Source organism: Mizuhopecten yessoensis, unplaced genomic scaffold, assembly GCF_002113885.1.
Source record: "Mizuhopecten yessoensis strain PY_sf001 unplaced genomic scaffold, ASM211388v2 scaffold11149, whole genome shotgun sequence".
Taxonomy (NCBI): domain Eukaryota; kingdom Metazoa; phylum Mollusca; class Bivalvia; order Pectinida; family Pectinidae; genus Mizuhopecten; species Mizuhopecten yessoensis.
The window spans coordinates 575119-595671 of NW_018408904.1; the positions used below are offsets into that span (position 1 = coordinate 575119).

A 20553-nucleotide genomic window follows, 5' to 3' on the forward strand; every position below is an offset into this window, starting at 1 on the left:
GTAACAAATTGTACCTTATTTTATAGATGTAACAAATTGTACCTTATTTTATAGAGGCAACAAATTGTACCTTATTTTATAGATGTAACAAATTGTACCTTATTTCATAGATGTAACAAATTGTACCTTATTTTATAGATGTAACAAATTAGCTTTTTCTTCTTAGATGTTTAGATAGTTCTGCAATCTGAAAGGAAATAAGTTTACATTTACAGAATTGGTAAATAGGGTTTTGAAATGATTCTATTAACAGTTTCAGAGAACAGCTTTTCTGACTTTCATGTAAGGTAAAAGATTATTATAAGTCATGAATGTTATCTCTGTACTGTTATTTATTTGCAGAAGTGACATTGATACTAAAAAAACAATGGCAACCCCAGCAGATGAGGCAGCTGCAGTGTCTGCTGCCGAAACTGTTCAATCTGAGCATGAAGAACCTGATAAAGAGCAAGAAGAAGTGGGGGAAGCTGATGAGGAACAAGGAGAAGAAATGGACGAAGCTGATGAGGAACAAGAGGAAGAAATTGAGGATGAAGAAGGGGTAGAAATGTTTATGACAGATAACTGGGATGTTGTAGATGAAGCATCAGGATCTGAACATGACGATGATGAGGGAGAGATTGATCATGACATAGAGATAGATGACAATGAAATGCCTACAGGTCCTGAGTATGAGGCAGATGGAGACCTTGAAGATGATATGGAACCTAGTTATGATGATGAACACATTGAAGAAGAGGGTAACATACAAGAGGAGACTGGAGAACTTGATGAAAGTGATCAAAAAGAGGATTCTTCATCTGCAAAGCAAACTGATGGTTAGTATTGTGTTGTATTCAGGCATGCAGTTTGTGAAATTAACTCATTTAGTCCAATAAACAATGGGTATAAGACGATTTTGGATTGCATAGAGTTTACTCTAATAATCATAAATTCATTATGCTCTGATAATGTTTTCTCTAAATTCAGTTGCAGAAAGTAACGAAAGTAAAACAGCAGATGTTAAATCTAAGGACACTTTAGATAAAGATGAAAATAAAACAGAATCAACAGAGGAAAATGCTGACCAAAAGCAAGCAGGAGATAAAGATGTGAACACTGACGGCGATGACGCTGAAAAGGGGGCTGCAGAAGTTAAAGGTGATGATGCAGACAAATCCGATAAAAAGGAAAGTGGTGATTCTGGAAAAGATGGAACCGAAGAAAAGAATTCAAAGGATAAGGTTGAGGGAGAAGAGAAAACAGCTACCAAAAAAGTTGAAAAAAACCCAGAGGGAGGCAAAAAAGACACTGCTAAATCCAAGGGTGATAAAAAAGATGCCGGAAAGGGTGCCAACTCCAGAGCTGAAGCTAAAGCTAGGGCTGAGGCTGAGGCAAAAGCTAGAGCTGAAGCAAGAGCCAAGGCTGATGCAAGGAGAAAGGCTGAGCATGAAGCCATGACAAAGGAATGGGACAATTTGGGTATTGAATATCTACTAAGATCTTATTTGTTTTCTTTAAAAATGTAATAACCGTTGGACTGATGAACAAAATATATTTTTTCAACTTAAAGTATATTCATCATTTGATTTTCAGTTGTTGACCATTTTTCAAATCCTGTGAAATCTTTTAAGGACACATTTTGAGAAATGTAATTTGAGGTGACCTGTTCCATCAATAATTAAATATATTATGATATATTCAGGAAATGTACACCTTACCTAATATTAGTGATATAAATATCAAATTGCTCTGTATTTGATTTCATTTGTAATTTTAAAATAATTCCATTGTTATATTACCAGTTGTGACCTTGAGTGAAGTGGAGGTGAGAAACTTTAAAGCTGATGACTTTTTCCTCTGCCTTTGCAAAGCAAAGGAAATCCATATTGATTTTGAAGATCTGAATGGAATGCGTACACTGGGGTAAGTTTTTTGTAAACATTATTTTTTTAATTACAGTCTCAACAGTTTGTATTGATGACATTCCAATATATCAGTATGTGTGGCTATTTATGGCTTTATCTTACACATTCAAATTTTAAAATATAAGATATTCCAAAAAATTTTTATGGCTTAAAAATTCAGCTGGTGCAGTTTCAGGTTTGTTGAGAAAATCAAATATTAATTTCGAAAGATAATTTTAAACAAAGAAAGTCTGTTTGAAAATGGAACAGAAATCATTTCTAATGCTGATAAATAGAATGTATCATTCTTCCACAAGGTAATGTATACATGTGGCTGACAGAAAGATGTTCAATGTGTTTCAGGTCAAAGAGTTCAATGTATAAGTCATATAATGGAGTCAAATTACATACTCATGGGAAAGTTATTATATTCATAGCAAAAAGTTCTGCTTTCATGTTTAATGGCTGTGTACAGTTTATTTTATAAGTATTTAGTTGAAGTGAATTCTTATTGAGCAATTAAGAAAAACCTACATCCCCATTTGAGAAAAAGCATCAAAACCCTGCTGCCAACCTGTGACCTAACATCAAAACCCCAGTGCCAACCTGAGACCCAGCATCAAAACCCTACTGCCAACATGTGACCTAACATCAAAACCCTACTGCCAACCTGAGACCTAGCATCAAAACCCTACTGCCAACCTGAGACCTAGCATCAAAACCCTTCTGCCAACCTGAGACCTAGCATCAAAACCCTACTGCCAACATGTGACCTAACATCAAAACCCCAGTGCCAACCTGAGACCCAGCATCAAAACCCCAGTGCCAACCTGAGACCCAGCATCAAAACCCTACTGCCAACCTTAGACCTAGCATCAAACCCCTACTGCCAACCTTAGACCCAGCATCAAATCCCCACTGCCAACCTGCGACCTAGCATCAAAATCCTACTGCCAACCTGTAACCTAACATCAAAACCACAGTGCCAACCTGAGACCAAGCATCAAAACCCTACTGCCAACCCGAGAGCTAGCATCAAAACCCTACCGCCAACGTGAGACCTAGCATCAAAATCCTACTGCCAACCTGAGAACCAGCATCAAAACCCTAGTGCCAACCTGAGACCCAACATCAAAACCCTACTGCCAACCTGAGACCTAGCATCAAAACCCTACTGACAACCTGAGACCTAGCATCAAAGCTCTAGTGGAAATCTTCGACCTAGCATCATGTTGCATGGTGTCCAGCTTGTCATGGCCTCTAGTGAATAGATGTAGATGACATGATTACTACATGCCGAACACCACAGTTCTTCATTTTCCTCCCGTTTATGACATGTACAATATTGAACAAAGGGTCTTCATTTTTAATTCTTCTTCTGTCACCGTTGTTAATATGGGTAAACATGCATTGTATGATGCAACCTCCACAAACCATGTTAAGTATACTGATCTTCGATGTGTATTTGTGATATAGCATGTCAGGATTTTAGGATCCCAATGATTATTTACTACGGAAACACTAAGGGTGCACACTTTTAGCTTTTTAAACAAATATATTGGAGTAGATAGGGAGCATATCATCTTTGTTTCTTTTCCTTTCAGGAAAATGAAAGTTGCTTTCAATGCTTCAAGTCCAGTGCGATATGAAAGTCTTGTCAAAAGTCTGGCCAACCTTAGGCTGCTGGGAATAAAGATTGATGAATGCTCTGAACATTTGTTGAAGAAAACAAGTAAGTAACAGTGATTATTCTAGAAATCTATAGGATGTACATGTGGAAGTTTGGACACACTTCTTTTAATGAGAATACTTTGCAATGATTGCTTAAATACTTGTATTCCAAAGGACAAAATCGGCTGTGGAGATTGCAATGTTTCTGATTTATTCAAAAGTGATCACAAGAATAAAATAAGCTTCAACACTCAACGTTATGTAAGACTGACATCAGGAGAGGAATGGGAGTTGACCTCCCCAAACAATAGCCCCTAGGAAATAGTGTTTGCATAAAGTCAATTGATAAGTTAAGTTGCTATTATATAAAATTGAATCGTTACTTATTATAATGGATACAAAATTGTATAATGAAGATCTTCAGGACATTTTTTATTGTGTAAAGGACACAATAATTTACCGGTTTGACAGCTGTTTGTTCTTGTCAGTGCTGTTGTAAGAGACAATTTTATCCCCTTTTCTTTGTTATATTTCAGATGATTTCTGCAGAAGATTGGGTCTACAAGGTAAGGTATTCTGATTAGAATCACAAGATAAACTGGAAGAGTTACACATTATCTGCTGGCTGTGTAGCCAGTGAAATTAATCTACATGTATGAATAAGTAAACATAATGTAATTTCAAGGAATCTTACTTTTTCATATATAATTTATTTATGTAGTATATTTGTAATTGACCTAAACACATACTATAAAATTGTGACCCTTAAAACCAGCCAAGGTTTTAGGATCCTGAGTCCAAGAGGCATTGCAAACATGGCTCATCCAAATCCACTGGACAAGTGTTCAGAAAGCTGTACTTTACATATTTGGATTTAGAACAAACAACTTGAGAATGCTATTTTGAAATTAAGACAAGCTGTTGTAAGAAATGGAGTAGGCTTGCCACCAAGGAGACCTTTTGAAGAAGCCTCAAAACATTGAAAGCTAAAGGCACCATGCTGAGAGCTCTTCAGATGGCTGCATAATCAAGCTCCTGTCAGTTATTTGTGACAGAAAAAATGTGTCTTTGAAAACTTGTTATATACTGATGATTGGGAGCTTGTGGAAGAAGATAAGCTATAACCACATATTCCTGTGAATGATGGGATCAACCTTTTCTGAATATTCTGCACATTCTTGGGAATGACTACTGTATCATGATATTCACATCAAGATAAAATCAACGTTTGATTCCTGAAATATTCACATCGGAAAACAATTTACCTGACCTTGTCAGGCACACTTAACTTTTCATAGGAATTGTGAAAATGTTTTGCTACTGTGCCTTGTCAGTGTAAAAAGGTGCAGTCTAAGGCTGGCTTTCGTATTGATCTCGTCATTTTGAAGACTTACTAAACACTCTGCTGGACAATGTGTTTACTCACTCTTAAAAGGGAGAAAATGCTGAGAAGAAATGGACCATCTTAGTACAAACACCTATTTTTTTGAAAAAGAAGTTATTAGATCAGGAAAAAAGCTTCTCTTTTTTTTGAATGCAAGTCACCTGAAGTAGAATGCATCAAGGAGGAAGGCAAACTTACCTCATCATCATGCTGTTTCGAAGTTTTAAGAGAAATTGATATAACTGCAGAAAAAGAAATATGATATGATTTCAGGTATGATTTTGACTATTTTACTGGATTCTTGTCAACTTTAAGTTATGGATTGATCAGTGAAAAATAGGAAGAATGGAATGATTCACATACCAGATTATGTGCTGGAAATGCTACCCATAACTGGATATTCAATTGCTGCTAAGGATATCAAAGAAAACATTGAACCCCGCCATCAGAAAGAAATAAAACTTCAAATGATTCAACCAATTCAAAGGAATGGAAAAGAAACAAAAAAGAAGTTTTTAAGGGAATTACAAAGGGTTGTTGTCTAAACTGCAAAAAGAAAAGAAAGTTATGTATAAGCAGGAAGAACAAATTACTATGAATTTGTATTCTTTTTGTTTTTTTCTTACACAATGCATTGTGTACTTATATGTATATACATATATGAATTATATCGGTGAAATCGCCAAGTTTCATGTATAATTGATCATGATGTGATGTTCAAATCTGGAACCATCTTAATTTGATGGCTATGTGATGAATGCCAGATGTTGAAAGATGTCTTTTTCCATATCAATCCATTTCCTATTCAATATTAAATGTATGGAATTTATTGTGTCTGTAAGATATGAGATTTATGAGAATACTTGTCAGCTGTGCAGGATATCTGGTATTACCCAATATAGCTTTGTCAGAAGTATTACTAGGCTTTGTAGATGTATACAAAGTCTTTACTACTAATGTATGGAGATGAATGAGACCATCCCTTAATGAAATGGTCATCCAATGGTACACAGCTAGTCTGGAGACGAGATAAAAACAGAGAGTAAACACTTCCCCTGTGGATGTTGTCGATCTCGGATCTTAGAGACAGGAAGCACTGTCATTGTTGTTCAAAATGTCTTCGCGAAGACTTGATTTTCAGCTTTGCATGTTGTTTACAGAAGGCCATCCCAGGGACAGGTCATTGTTCCTGAAGAGTTTACCTGAAGATACGACAGACTTGTCACTGAAGGAATACATACCTAATATGGTCAGGGCTTGTGTAGCCCGCAAGCCAGGGGGCAAGGTTGTTGGGTAAGTAAGTACTGTGAGGCCCATGGGGAGGCAAATTAGGCAGGCCTCAGGGAGAGGCAAGGCAGGTGAGCAATTGTAAGACAACCACTGGTTTGGTGAGAGACACAAAACATTTCCTGAAGTCATTCTACTGATATGGTTTATAGAACTGTCTTCATGTAAAAAGAAACAACACTTTACCTGTTATGTTATGTTATGTATAATAAAAAACTTTTGTCTCGGGGATATGTAAAATCCCTTGATTTTTTTTCGCAGTGATATGCTTAATCCCTTGATGAACTACATCTGCCGTCGATACTAAATATGCATTTACAAAACTTAATGACACTGCCTGTTCATCATCATAACAGAGCATTAACAAATTTCTTGTGGTGATTTACTGAGATATACTGATATACAGTATCCACTCTCATAAATCTTAAAAATATACAGGTTTATAAATATACATTGCCTTGGCCTATCAAGTTAGAACAAGTCTGAAGAAAACATGATTCAAGCAAGATTTTCAGAAATAAGCAGGTAATACAAGCATACTCCACTGTTTTTAGCTCCTGACTTTGACACTAGTACTGAACTTTGTAGTAGTGGAGATGACCCTGAAATGCAAGGGGTTTATTGCAAGGCAAAAAGGGGCAGGTGCAAAGAGCAGTTTGTATTTCACTTGAGCATTGAACCCATCTGATTTGACACGATGCCAATTAGCAATCTTTGATGTTTGGACTACTGTATCAGTGCTGATCATTGAATTATTACTCGAGTTCTATAAATAATTTCATACTGCGTACTGATAGAAGGTTTTTTCTGCTGTATGTATCATAACATAATATCAACAATTTTCAGCCATATTTGCTGATCATTGCAAGAATATCTGACAAGAAAGCATGCTTGTACAGTGTATGACCTTGGCAAGATAGATTTCTCTACTTCCAGTACACACTGTGGTTCCTGCTGTGGGATTTCTCATCAACTGTCTTTTGTAGAACTTCTAGATCCAATCAAGGTGTGTCACTTCATTAGAGAATGGGAAATATTGTTTTCAAATTTATTTAGCCCATCAAAGAACTTAGTCCATCAAAGAGCTTCTACATTTAGAAGTGATGCTTTAAGTAGTGTGGAGTTCCATAACGATTTTTTTCAGTGATCATCATTTCTCAAGCTGGAAACAGATATTGTGGAATGTTTACAAGAATGTCAAACAATCACCTTTTGGTGTGATTTGATTGAATGGGAAATACTCTACAATATCAATATGTTACCATGACAACAGGTTGATTCCATCATACTCTTGTCTTCATTGTCCAGACATCATTTATTTATATTTTGGAAAGGAATCATTTGGTGCCAATGTGGCCAAAATAAGGAAATGTAAATGCTGCATGAGTTATATTATAACTAGACTTTCACAATTTTAGGTTATAGTTCATTTCTAGGTTGTTTAGCTAGTGCATTAATGTTAAAGACTTTTGTAGTGGCCATATTTGATTTTTTAAACAAAAAGTATATATTTAAATGGTTTGTATATTGTTGTAACATAATTCATGACTTTCCTGTGTGGTATCAACATATTGCTGCAAGTTATTCTTAGCCACTTGATGCAAGATGACGAAGATAAGTATGTGATACAATATTTAATACTATCATGTTTAAAATCCCTTGGTTGTAAAACAGGAATGAGTTCCAAATACTGTGGCACCACTTGAGTTGTCTCCCCTTTGTGACATTAATTTCCCTGACATATCTGTTTTACACTGGTTGTTATACCACTTAAATCACTTACATAATGCACTGTGTCTTGATGTGTACAAAACAAACAATGACAAGAAAATATTATTCACAAACTTGTGTTTCCTATAAAGCAATTTACAGTGTTTCATTTATGAATTTCTTGATTCATGTTTTTTTATTTTCTAGCTGGGCTGTAGTAGAAATGCCAACTAAGTCAGAATGTCTTGCATTTCTTCATGAAAATAAGTTCATCAAAATCGGAAGCCTTCAAGTGAGAGTCAGCAGGATGACATCGATAGGTAAATATTTCATCTGACATTGAACACAGCAAGTTTTAACTAGAGAGTGAACATTTCCTTAATTGGACTGAGTGAACATGTGGTGAGTTAGATAGAGTGACTAATTGGAAAGTTTGTGTTTCAGTCTGTAATCAAAGTCACTAAGTAGTTTCAGGAAATCATTGTCATCTGTCTAGTTGCTTTATTTTTATGTCCCCTACCTTTTGGAGGGGGTAGGTTTATAGTGCTACCCATGTCACTCCCAGTCTGCATGTTGCATTGCATCCGATTCCCTGTAATCACACTTTAGAGTTCAATTCTAAATGGCTTTTGATCCAACATTATACAAAGGTCAAGTATGAGAATAACTCAAAGATTCCTATTTTAGAGTTTTTAGGTAAAGGCCAGGGTCACCTACACTTATTATAGATATTTGTCAACCAATTCAGTGACATTACTCAAGCAACTTCATTTATTCAATATATTTTAAACTAACTTTAATACAGAGGTCAAGTATGAGAATTTGAAAGAGTTCATATTTCAGGAACAAAAGTTCAAGATCACCCTAACTATTTATTGACATTAGTTAAAAATGAAACTAATTTTCATCATAGTTGAGGTGTTCATGTCTTAGATATTTTCTAGTTAATGGATAATCAAGAAATTTCATAATTTCAAATGTATTTCAGATTGCTACATTATTTATTTTTTTAGAAAATCAGTGCTGGAAATTCCAAATGATATCATGAAACTCTGTTGTTATAAGGCCCTATATCTATTACAAAGATATAAAACCTGAACAGGTCAGTTTTATATCTGATGACTCTTTAACAAATTCAAGGTTTAGTGTGTTATGATCAAGTTAAGTTACTTTTTAGGTCACCTGAGCTTTGCTCAAGTGACATATTCCAATCACTTTCCGTCCGTCGTCGTGCGTAAACTTTTACATAATCATCTTCTTCTCAAGAACCAGTGGATGGAATTTTTTCAAACTTGGTCAGAATCATCCTTGGTAGATGAGGATACCAAATTGTAAAATTGGGATTCCTACCCCAACCCTAGGGGCCAGGGCGGGGCCCAAAAGGGAAAATTAACCAATATTTCAAAAATCTTCTTCTCCAGACTCAGAGGTATTACAGTCATTTTCTCTGCATGGATGGAAAGATCATCAGGGGCTTTATTTAAATTGTAAATTTCAGGACCCCCGAGCTATCCGTTCTCCCTTGGGGAGGGGGTAAAGTTTACTATAGTTTATATAGGGAAACAACACTTTTGGGTATATTTTGACAATTTTCTGTTGGAAATTATTTTTACTTGGTCAGAATCATCCTTGGAGGAGGAAGATGGTTTTAAATTGTAAAATTGGGATTCCTACCCCAACCCTAGGGGCCAGGGCGGGGCCCAAAAGGGAAAATTAACCAATATTTCAAAAATCTTCTTCTCCAGACTCAGAGGTATTACAGTCATTTTCTCTGCATGGATGGAAAGATCATCAGGGGCTTTATTTAAATTGTAAATTTCAGGACCCCCGAGCTATCCGTTCTCCCTTGGGGAGGGGGTAAAGTTTACTATAGTTTATATAGGGAAACAACACTTTTGGGTATATTTTGACAATTTTCTGTTGGAAATTATTTTTACTTGGTCAGAATCATCCTTGGAGGAGGAAGATGGTTTTAAATTGTAAAATTGGGATTCCTACCCCAACCCTAGGGGCCAGGGCGGGGCCCAAAAGGGAAAATTAACCAATATTTCAAAAATCTTCTTCTCCAGACTCAGAGGTATTACAGTCATTTTCTCTGCATGGATGGAAAGATCATCAGGGGCTTTATTTAAATTGTAAATTTCAGGACCCCCGAGCTATCCGTTCTCCCTTGGGGAGGGGGTAAAGTTTACTATAGTTTTGTAGGGAAATAACACTTTTGGGTATATATTTTATTCATTTTCAGCAGAGAATTACTCAAACTTAGTCAGAATTATCTTTGGTGAATGAGAGTATTACTTTGGAAAATTGGGATTCCTGCCCCATCCCCAGGGGCTAGGGCGGGGCCCCAAACGGAACATTTACCAATATTTTCAAATTCTTATCCTTTGATGACATGACAAGTATTGTATTTCACTTAGTTTACACGCTGATTTCCACATCACATCTAAACAATAAAATAAAGCTACCAGTACCTATGATATAACTCAGGTGACCGCTAAGGCCCTTGGGCCTCTTGTTAATGAATGGCCTTGACATCATTAGTATGATGTGGAACAAACTTTACCAAAATACTTTTTATTTCAGGAAAACCTGAGATTCCATCGACACCTCGTGTGCAGCAGTGGCTGTGGGGGAAACCCTTCTATTTGTCTGACAGTAAGCCTTTCATTCACAAACATTTCAGGTTTACAATTCAACCTCCAATGAATAACAAACAGTTTCAAATAGAACAACAATATTGTTACATAACCTTAATGCAGTTCTGGCATGTAGTTAAAGTAATACCATTCCTGAATATAAGTATCTAACAAACCGGTAACACTCCGTTCCAGGCTTTCAATTTGTCAACCTTATGCTAGCTTCACTAGTAGAAGTTCTTTTTTTACATGGATGTAATTTTCATATACACCCTGAATGCAAATACAGTAATGTCATACAGTTAAATTCAGTTAAATTCAGTTAAATTCAGTTAAATTAGAAGCTCATTTGAGAACTGAATTGTACAGTCCACTTCTAACCTGTTGCTTCTTAATTACAGAGAGAAGGGAGTATTGGAACAACAAAAAGAATGTCCTCCAAGACAGTCGACCTACCCAGGATAGACGACCTGTTGGCAGGTTCAGTCGCGGCAACTTCAGGGACAACAAGTTCTTGAACACCCGTGGCAGGAGGCCCAACATGAGGGGCACTGGCCTGAGGTCGGGCATGAACTTGGGAATGAGAACAAATATGGGCATACCCGGGCTCAATGTCAGCTTAGGGGCTGCAAACATGGGTGGCATGGGAATGGGCCCGTCCAACATGGGGAACATGATGGGACAGGGAATGGGTGGAAACATGGGGGGTCTCAACATGAGATCAACTATGGGAATGGGAAATATGGGAATGGCATCTAGCATGGGGGGGATGGGAACTGGAATGATGGGAAATATGGGTGGTGCAGGCGTAGGAATGGGCATGGGTGGAAATTCCATGGGGGGCCTTAACATGAACCAAGGAATGGGCCAAATGGGGTCAGATATGCGTCAAATGAGAAGCAATATCTCGTCAAGGTCAAGAAGTCGGGATAGACTTGACCGGAGTCCTTCCCAGGGCAGAGGTTTTGGATCAGATAGGTCCTTCAGTGATCAGCGTCAAAGGAGGAGCACTGGGGGTACCATGGAGACAGGTCGCCTCAATAACGGGAGAGGGTCGTCTAGGGATGGAGGAATGAGGCGAACCAGTGATATCAATGTACGGCCATCAAGAGGAAACAGGGGCAATTTTACTCAAAGAGGCAGTTATTCAGGTGGAAGGGGAGGTAACTACAGAGGTGGGCGAGACAGTAGAAGTAACTTTGATTCAGGCAGAGATGAAGGCTTTGATAGAAATCGTAGTCCAGTACGGAGTAGAAGAGACAGTGGTGACTTAAGCCGAGACTACAGGGATTACAACAAAGGTGGACATTTTAGTGACCACAGTGACTATGAGGATGACTACAACCGAGGGGGATCCCATCGCAGCCGAGATGATGACTATGATCGTGAATATGATCGGCCATCAAGATCGTCGGACAGGATGGGACCGAGCTCAGCACCAAAGAGGCAGCAGCAACAGATCACCAGGAGGAGGGAGAGAAGCCCTGTTTGGGATGACAGAGACTATGACTCACACGACATGGGCCTAGGTACCATAATGATTTTTAGGTCACCTGGTCCGAAGGACCATAGTGAGCTTATGCCCTACCGCAGCGTCCGTTGTCAGTCGTCCGTCAATCAACTTTTCCTTTAAAACGCTACTAGTCCTGAACGGCCTAGCAGATTTTGACTAAATTTGGTCTGGAGCATCCTTAGGCCAAGGGGACTCAATTTTGTATAAATGGTGGGTGTGGCCCCTCTTGGGGCAGAGGGGCGGGGCCGATAGGGGAAACATAGCAAATTATTCTTTAAAATCCTTCTTCTTCTGTAAGAATGAAAGGATTTGGTCCATATTTGGTGTGGAGCATCCTTGGGTAAAGGGAAACCAATTTTGTATAAAAGTTGGGTGTGGCCCCCCTGGGACCTGAAGGGCAGGGCCCAATAGGGGAAATAGAGGTAAAACCTTTATAATCCTTCTGCCATAGGGATTAAGGGATTTTATCCTTATTTAGTCTGGAGCAACCTTTGGCCAAGGGGACTCAATTTTGTATAAGCAGTGGGTATGACTCCCCTAGGGACATATATGGTGGGGCTCTTTTTGAAGTTTTTTCTCGTTATATCTCAAGTTCTAGATGGATCTTTCTGAAATTTTATATTTACTTACAGCACCTACCATGGAGTGCCATATCTTTACTTCATACCATTTATTTTAAACATATTCAGGTGAGCGATACAGGCCCTTTGGACCTCTTGTTAAATATAAGTTTATACTTGTGAGTTAACAGTTTTAGTTATTTGTGAACACATAAGAATATTTACCATCATTTGATACCAGGTATGTTTTCTACTGTATAAAGTGAAATTTTTGTGGCAAATTACTACAGATTTAGCCTTCACAACACTCTTCAGAAACTGGTATTTTTTCTTACAAAACATCAAAATAACATTGAAAACGAAGTGGTACATCATACAAAACATTTTGTTTTACCTGAAACCAAGACAGATTTATTTTTCCTTTTTTTCTCTAGACGATGATTCCAGGGGAAGAGGAGTTAAAAAGACAGCTTCGCGCAGGGTAAGTCAGCATTCATATAACACATCAAAGTGTATACTTAAACATGTATACATGCATATAAAATTTAATGAAAGTGTGTACTAATCAGTTTTTTTATAGATTTGGTCTGTTTCTAATGGTGCATGTACATCTACACTATGTTTTATGCTTTCTCTTAAGATATAAACACGATTTTATTCCCTATTTCAGGACCTTTCTGAAAAGCTTGGAGTTGTCCTCTCAAACGAAAGGTAATTCTATTGCTGCTTACATGATGATCATGTAAGGTATTACTCTCAGTTTTCACCTGTTATAACATGTCTTCCATTAATAATGAACATTTTCAGTTCTCAAGAACAACTGAAGGTATTAACTCCAAACTTGGTACCTGTAGCTATGTTCCAGTTGTTTTTGCTTTCGTGCCGATCCAAATTGGCTAACCTGAGATGTTTTTTACTTCTCAAGAACCACTGACATCAATTGACTCAAAAGTTGATACAAATATTCCTTAAAAGGTCTTGACTAAGTGTAGTCATTGTTGTGACAATCCAAAAAGGGCCACCCTTGACTGATATTGATATGCTGGGACATTTTGGACTTCTTTAAAATGGCTGCAGTGACTGACGCTTTGTCATTAAGTAGTAACTTTGTGTACTGTGTGTTATCTATGTCATTAAGTGGTAACTGTGTACTGTGTGTTATCTATGTCATTAAGGTAATAGGATTGTGTCACCATTTCTCAGTAGATTTTTTCAAATTTTGTAATTATATTGCTTTGAAGTAAAGAAAATTTTCTGCTACCAAAAAATATAGGTTGTCAAAATTTTAAGGATTTTAAATGAAACCTATTTAAAAAGGAGTGAATTTTGAAAAAAAAATGAAAGACACAATTTTTGGCAAAATAATGTCACTAAAAATGATACTGCAATAGATTAGTATTGCATTAATGTATATCAATTTAATAAATGATGAAATTGTGTAAAATAAATGATCTGTAAACGATTAAAAATGGACGCTTTATAATAAAACCGTATACACATAGTAATTGCATGGAAGAGTTATCTTTCTTGAAAAAAAAATACAGTAGAGAAATAGGTAGCCAGTTTCCTCAAGTACAGAAAAATGGACACATTTGACTCATTGATAAAAAACAACTGAATTAATGCCTGGATTGGTTTGAAATGCTTTAATATTGAGAGAAAACACTGTTCTGTCAATAATAAGCATACAATATTCATCAGTTTAATATTAAACATTAGAATATACGGAAATTGTGATACTGTCTCCCTACATTGGATTTTCAACTAGGGATGTACTTCCTATTTCCGTTCATCAATACACTCCTATGACTTTAAGTAGTAACTTTGTGTACTGTGTGTTATCTATGTCATTAAGTGGTAACTGTGTACTGTGTGCTATCTATGTCATTAAGTAGTAACTGTGTATTGTGTGTTATCTATGTCATTAAGTAGTGACTTTGTGTACTGTGTGTTATCTATGTCGTTAAGTGATAACTTTGTGTACTGTGTGTTATCTATGTCATTAAGTGACAGCTTTGTGTAATGTGTGTTATCTATGTCATTAAGTGGTAACTCTGTGTACTGTGTGTTATCTATGTCATTAATTAGTAACTGTATACTGTGTGTTATCTATGCCATTAAGTAGTAACTTTGTGTACTGTGTGTTATCTATGTCATTAAGTAGTAACTGTGTACTGTGTGCTATCTATGTCATTAAGTAGTAACTGTGTATTGTGTGTTATCTATGTCATTAAGTAGTGACTTTGTGTACTGTGTGTTATCTATGTCGTTAAGTGATAACTTTGTGTACTGTGTGTTATCTATGTCATTAAGTGACAGCTTTGTGTAATGTGTGTTATCTATGTCATTAAGTGGTAACTCTGTGTACTGTGTGTTATCTATGTCATTAATTAGTAACTGTATACTGTGTGTTATCTATGTCATTAAGTAGTAACTGTATACTGTGTGTTATCTATGTCATTAATTAGTAACTGTATACTGTGTGTTATCTATGTCATTAAGTAGTAACTTTGTGTACTGTGTGTTATCTGTCATTAAGTAGTAACTTTGTACTGTGTGTTATCTATGTCATTAAGTAGTAACTTTGTACTGTGTGTTATCTATGTCATTAAGTGGTAACTGTGTGTACTGTGTGTTATCTATGTCATTAAGTAGTAACTTTGTACTGTGTGTTATCTATGTCATTAAGTAGTAACTTTGTACTGTGTGTTATCTATGTCATTAAGTGATAACTTTGTGTACTGTGTGTTATCTATGTCCTTAAGTGATAACTTTGTGTACTGTGTGTTATCTGTGTCATTAAGTGACAGCTTTGTGTACTGTGTGTTATCTATGTCATTAAGTGATAACTGTGTGTACTGTGTGTTATCTATGTCATTAAGTGGTAACTGTGTGTACTGTGTGTTATCTATGTCATTAAGTAGTAACTTCGTACTGTGTGTTATCTATGTCATTAAGTAGTAACTTTGTGTACTGTGTGTTATCTATGTCGTTAAGTGATAACTTTGTGTACTGTGTTTTATCTATGTCATTAAGTGACAGCTTTGTGTAATGTGTGTTATCTATGTCATTAAGTGGTAACTCTGTGTACTGTGTGTTATCTTTGTCAAAAATTAGTAACTGTATACTGTGTGTTATCTATGTCATTAAGTAGTAACTGTATACTGTGTGTTATCTATGTCGTTAACTAGTAACTGTATACTGTGTGTTATCTATGTCATTAACTAGTAACTGTATACTGTGTGTTATCTATGTCATTAAGTAGTAACTGTATACTGTGTGTTATCTATGTCATTAAGTAGTAATTGTATACTGTGTGTTATCTATGTCATTAAGTAGAAACTGTATACTGTGTGTTATCTATGTCGTTAACTAGTAACTGTATACTGTGTGTTATCTATGTCGTTAAGTGATAACTTTGATGACTTTGGACAATGTTACAGACAAGGTGTCCAGGATGACCGTGCCATGGTCGCTCTCCTCCAGACAGCTCTAGATGCTATGCAAAAGAAAGAAGGGTAAAATCTGTTGTATTAAACTAAACAAGTTATTTTAATTCCCCATCATTTAATGGAGGGGCAAACAGTGTTACCCTTGTGTGTTCCATTTTGTTTCATAGTGATTCAATGTCATGGTATATTATTTTTCATTGGCAGTTATGTTTATTTAAATGGGTTTTAGTGTGCTTTGTTTCCGACATGAAAGCTAATAAACTTTATTGCTTGATATACCTGACTATTTCAAGTTTTTGTCTCACCACAGAAAATAGCTATACAGTATTACGACTCAGGTTACCATTAATACCTATGGGTATCTGTGTGACAAGTGTGCAAGACTCCTTGCTGATGTTGATTTGACAATGCTTCAATTTGTGTCAAGGTCTAACATTTGTTCTCGGGGATATCACTATCAAATTATTTCCAGTTATTAGAGTTTGACCTTTTGAAATAAGTATGTCTCATTGACATGATGACAGGAGTAAGTCTCCAGCCCGTGGCTCTGCCAGCAGTTCACTGGGACGTCCAGTCGCAGTTCCCTCTACACGGAGAGCAAATCCTGTTGCCCTAAAAAGGAGGAAACCCTATGATGAGGATCACTCACAAATGCAGAAAAGGCCAAGAGAAGGTTGGTGTGGTTGTTCATGCTGTTGAATGTGGAATATATTCTTGTATGATTCGTTCTTATTTAAGCTGAACTTTTCTTCAAAATTGAAAAGAATATAAAGGTTTTCAAAAATTTTGCTGATGCTTTTGTTTTCTGCATTGTCATAATAACATTACAAGCAGGAATCATTCCACATTTTGTTTGGTACATTTCCATGAACGACAGGTGTGTTATGGTATTCCTGCAGAGTCTGTCTATTTGTTAACCTTTCCTTGTCATCCATCAACTGCCTTTTGCCTGGAACAGAACTTTCTTGTTCTTTCACCTACATTCACCTAACGTCCCATGCTTATGTAGGTTGGGAAGATGGAACGTCACATGCTGTATCTTTTGCCCATTTAATATAGAGTAAGGGTCCTTGTTTGTCTTTGATACCAAAGTTTGCTCTTGGGATAGTTTCCTTCCTTTTCACCTACAATCACCAACCTTGTAATATATGTGTATCTTAGGAAGACCATATGTAGTATACTTCAATTGTATTTTACACCACCCTGTATACAGAATTATGACTCTCTTTTGATTTTTAAACATATTTTCATTCATGGTGTTTACTGTTTTAGAATATGGGCTAGGGAGACAGTTTATATATAGATATATTATTAAAATAAAAGGTGAAGCCAAATTGGAACTCTTGTCTTATACCTTTAGTTACTAATTAAGTATATTTCTATAGGATTTCCTATTTCAACACACTGTAGAAATGGTTTACTTCCTAGAGTAATGGAGTATAAATATAGTATTTTCTTGTTACATTTAAATACATATTTTATTGCATGAATAATTGATAAATCTCAATGTATTAATAACAACTTTGATGTATTAATAACAGCTTTGATGTATTAATAACAGCTTTGATGTATTAATAACAGCTTTGATGTATAATAACAGCTTTGATGTATAATAACTTACTTCCAAGAGGTTATCAAGACTATGGGAGTGTAGAAATACTTAAGAGTGAGGACATTTACACGACAGTCTAAATGGATGTTGTGTTGCATGTGCAGGCCTACATGTATATTACCCCTTCCCCTTTGCCATACTCTGTCTTTTATATGATTCATTTGAACTATTTCTGGTTCAAAAATTAATTTAGTGTATCAATAGTGTATGATTTTATTTCAACAAACTGATTTTTATCATGAGTCTTTATGCTCTTCTTATAATTAAAAATTATTTTATTCTGTCGATTTAGAATTTTCTCCACAAAGTTCTACAATGGGCCGTACCTCTACAATGGGAAGTGGAGGCTACTCTGGGGGGCAGACATCATACCAATACCGCTCCCCAATACAGAACCAGTACTCCGCCTCCAAACCTAGCTTCGGAGCAACACGAGGGGGAGTGAGCAGAGGTGGAAGAGGGAGTATGCGTGGAGGAAATATGAGAGGAGCAGCCAGAGGAGCAGCCAGAGGAACGACCCGAGGAGGACCAAGTCGTGGAGGAGCAGGCAGAGGGGGATACAACCAAGGTACAGTATTATACTACCTACTGGACAGATTTAGTGTATGGTGGATCGCTGTATAAAAGCAAAAGTCTGACATGGTTTTATACCCCAGTCATTTTATTGGTCGGCATATAGCGTTACCCATATCTGTCTGATCGTATCTAATTCCAATTCATTGTCATCATTCTAGCAACTTCATTTGTATACAGAATGACATCACTCTTTATATAAAGGTCAGGTATGAAAAAACCTTCAATGAGATCATATTTGAGGGTTCCAAGGTTAAGTGTTACCATTACTACTTATAGAAATTTGTCAAACAATGCATGACACTTCAGTGTTTCCAAGTCTCACATTTTAGGGGGGGGGGGAACTAATGTAATTTAATGTCTCCTCATGTCAAGTCCTTTCCCATGTCATATGTGCCAAAAAATGCACAGTACAAAAGGTTTTGTCCAAATACAAGAGCTTATTAAATCACCAGGCAGAGACAACAACTAATCTGTAGTCAGATTTTGTGTTGATTTGTCCAGGTTGAACTTTCGCATGTGCCTCGGGGACATGTATTTGGTGAGGGAGGGGGACTAAAGAACAGCCGACAGGTGCTCTTCATTCTCATATTGTATTTGTTTTTCACAGGAGGAAATAGACAACAAATGGGTATGGGTGGTAGTCAAGGAATTGCAAGGAACTACGATGACTACTAGGGAAGGCCTCAATCAATCACATCCACAATACAAACGTTGTGGCCTTGGAAATACAAAGACTATTGAAGGAAGCCATGCAGCAGTGACTAGGTTGATATTGCATTGATTAGTAGACAGATCACCTAGTGTTAAGCCCTGTGCATTGTGTTCATTGTATTCTTTATCCATGTAGAAGACAATATAGGACTAGGATGTTGGAGAGGTAGAGCAAAATACTCTATCACCATAGGACTGAAGACCATCAATGCAAGTCTATCAGCAAATTTTAAAAAGAATGAAAATAGTTTCCGAGGTTGTAGAATGTGTGATCATGTTTTATTTTATATAAAAACAATATATTTGACATGTGACGTCTGGTCACAACAAGACAGTTGCAATCAACATGGCAAGTATTTCATGTTTCATTTACAATGATTGTGAGTTTAATCACAATTTACAATTACCTGGTATGTAAATATTCTCAGAACTATTTTTGGGGACAGATTGAAAGATGGATATGACCATCTTTCTGCAGAATGTAATTTTTCTAACAAACTTAAGAAAGGTGATTTTGTTTGTGAATTCCAGCTTGCATTAAACTCACCTATGGTGGATTTCTCTTATTCCACCTGTAGATGTCATTCTTACAACCTCTTTGTGCAGGTAAATAGACTGAATGATCTTTTGTCATGTTTCTTCATTGATTTCTTTAGAATGGTTATTGTAACATATCTTACAACATGTATATTTCATGAGTCATTGCACTTCCCACATCATATTAAATGTTTTACACTTCATTTCTTTTGATATCCTGGTGGATAATAGGGCCGATACATTGTAAATTAGAGGCATATTTGAAATCGGGTAATAGATTTACAATTCCATCTGGAATAATCTACAATTAAATTAAAGGCAATGTAGATAGTATTTTTAGCATTTTGTTGTTTTTTACCAATAATACCTATAATCTCTTTTGGGCCCAAAGTGATGGATGAAGTGTAAAATTTGCATACCGGTAAGCAAATTTGTTATCACAAAACTAGTTTTAGTTTCGAACTGGTTTTGTAAACTTTCTATTTTTCATTTCCTTTGTTTAAGGTAAACCAAAACCAGTTAGAAAAACTGATCAAACCACACCCTAATCTCAGAAATGGTGTCAGTAGAACAGTAGAAAGCGTGATGGTAGAATGTAGGGAATGCAGAGGAATTTTTAAAGATATCGACTGATTAAACGGCCATCTCTGCTGCACAAACATTTCTATTATAACTAAATAAATAAATTTATTAAATAAATAAATTTGTTTAAGTTGAAATATTCAAAAATCAATAAAAACGTCAATTTTGAAGAATTTGTTTTCATAATAAATTTGACAATCAAAGATCTTACCTGAAATACCCGGCGAAGTGTATGCGAGTAGTCTTTCTTCGAACACTGAATCAAAATAGATGCATGGAAACATGACTGCCACTTCATGCAGGTGAAATTTGTTGAAAAATGTTTGTTTTTTTTCTTTCCTTTTTATTTCCATTAGTAGATTGTTTCCCCCCTTTTTTCTTTTTTTTTACAGTTATTTCAACAGTTTTCTACTGATATGAGTATGTAATCGCA

General features: G+C 36.3%; 1 protein-coding gene across 3 annotated transcripts in view; it reads left to right on the forward strand.

The window, feature by feature from the left end:
- LOC110466940 overlaps window positions 1-19871 on the forward strand; it is a 25904-nt gene extending 6033 nt beyond the window's left edge. For 2 of the 3 annotated variants that reach the window (XM_021523750.1, XM_021523751.1), the window contains exons 2-16: window positions 343-818; window positions 970-1461; window positions 1785-1905; window positions 3491-3618; window positions 4094-4123; window positions 6102-6234; window positions 8146-8258; window positions 10525-10596; window positions 10979-12106; window positions 13085-13131; window positions 13321-13361; window positions 16094-16168; window positions 16627-16775; window positions 18007-18282; window positions 18898-19871. In XM_021523750.1, the coding sequence (XP_021379425.1) occupies window positions 368-818; window positions 970-1461; window positions 1785-1905; window positions 3491-3618; window positions 4094-4123; window positions 6102-6234; window positions 8146-8258; window positions 10525-10596; window positions 10979-12106; window positions 13085-13131; window positions 13321-13361; window positions 16094-16168; window positions 16627-16775; window positions 18007-18282; window positions 18898-18965 (3324 nt within the window). In that variant the 5' untranslated portion in view covers window positions 343-367 and the 3' untranslated portion in view covers window positions 18966-19871. The remainder of the gene's footprint in view (window positions 1-342; window positions 819-969; window positions 1462-1784; window positions 1906-3490; window positions 3619-4093; window positions 4124-6101; window positions 6235-8145; window positions 8259-10524; window positions 10597-10978; window positions 12107-13084; window positions 13132-13320; window positions 13362-16093; window positions 16169-16626; window positions 16776-18006; window positions 18283-18897) is intronic. The other variant, XM_021523753.1, reaches the window with a different exon arrangement.
- The last annotated feature ends 682 nt before the right edge of the window (window positions 19872-20553 follow it).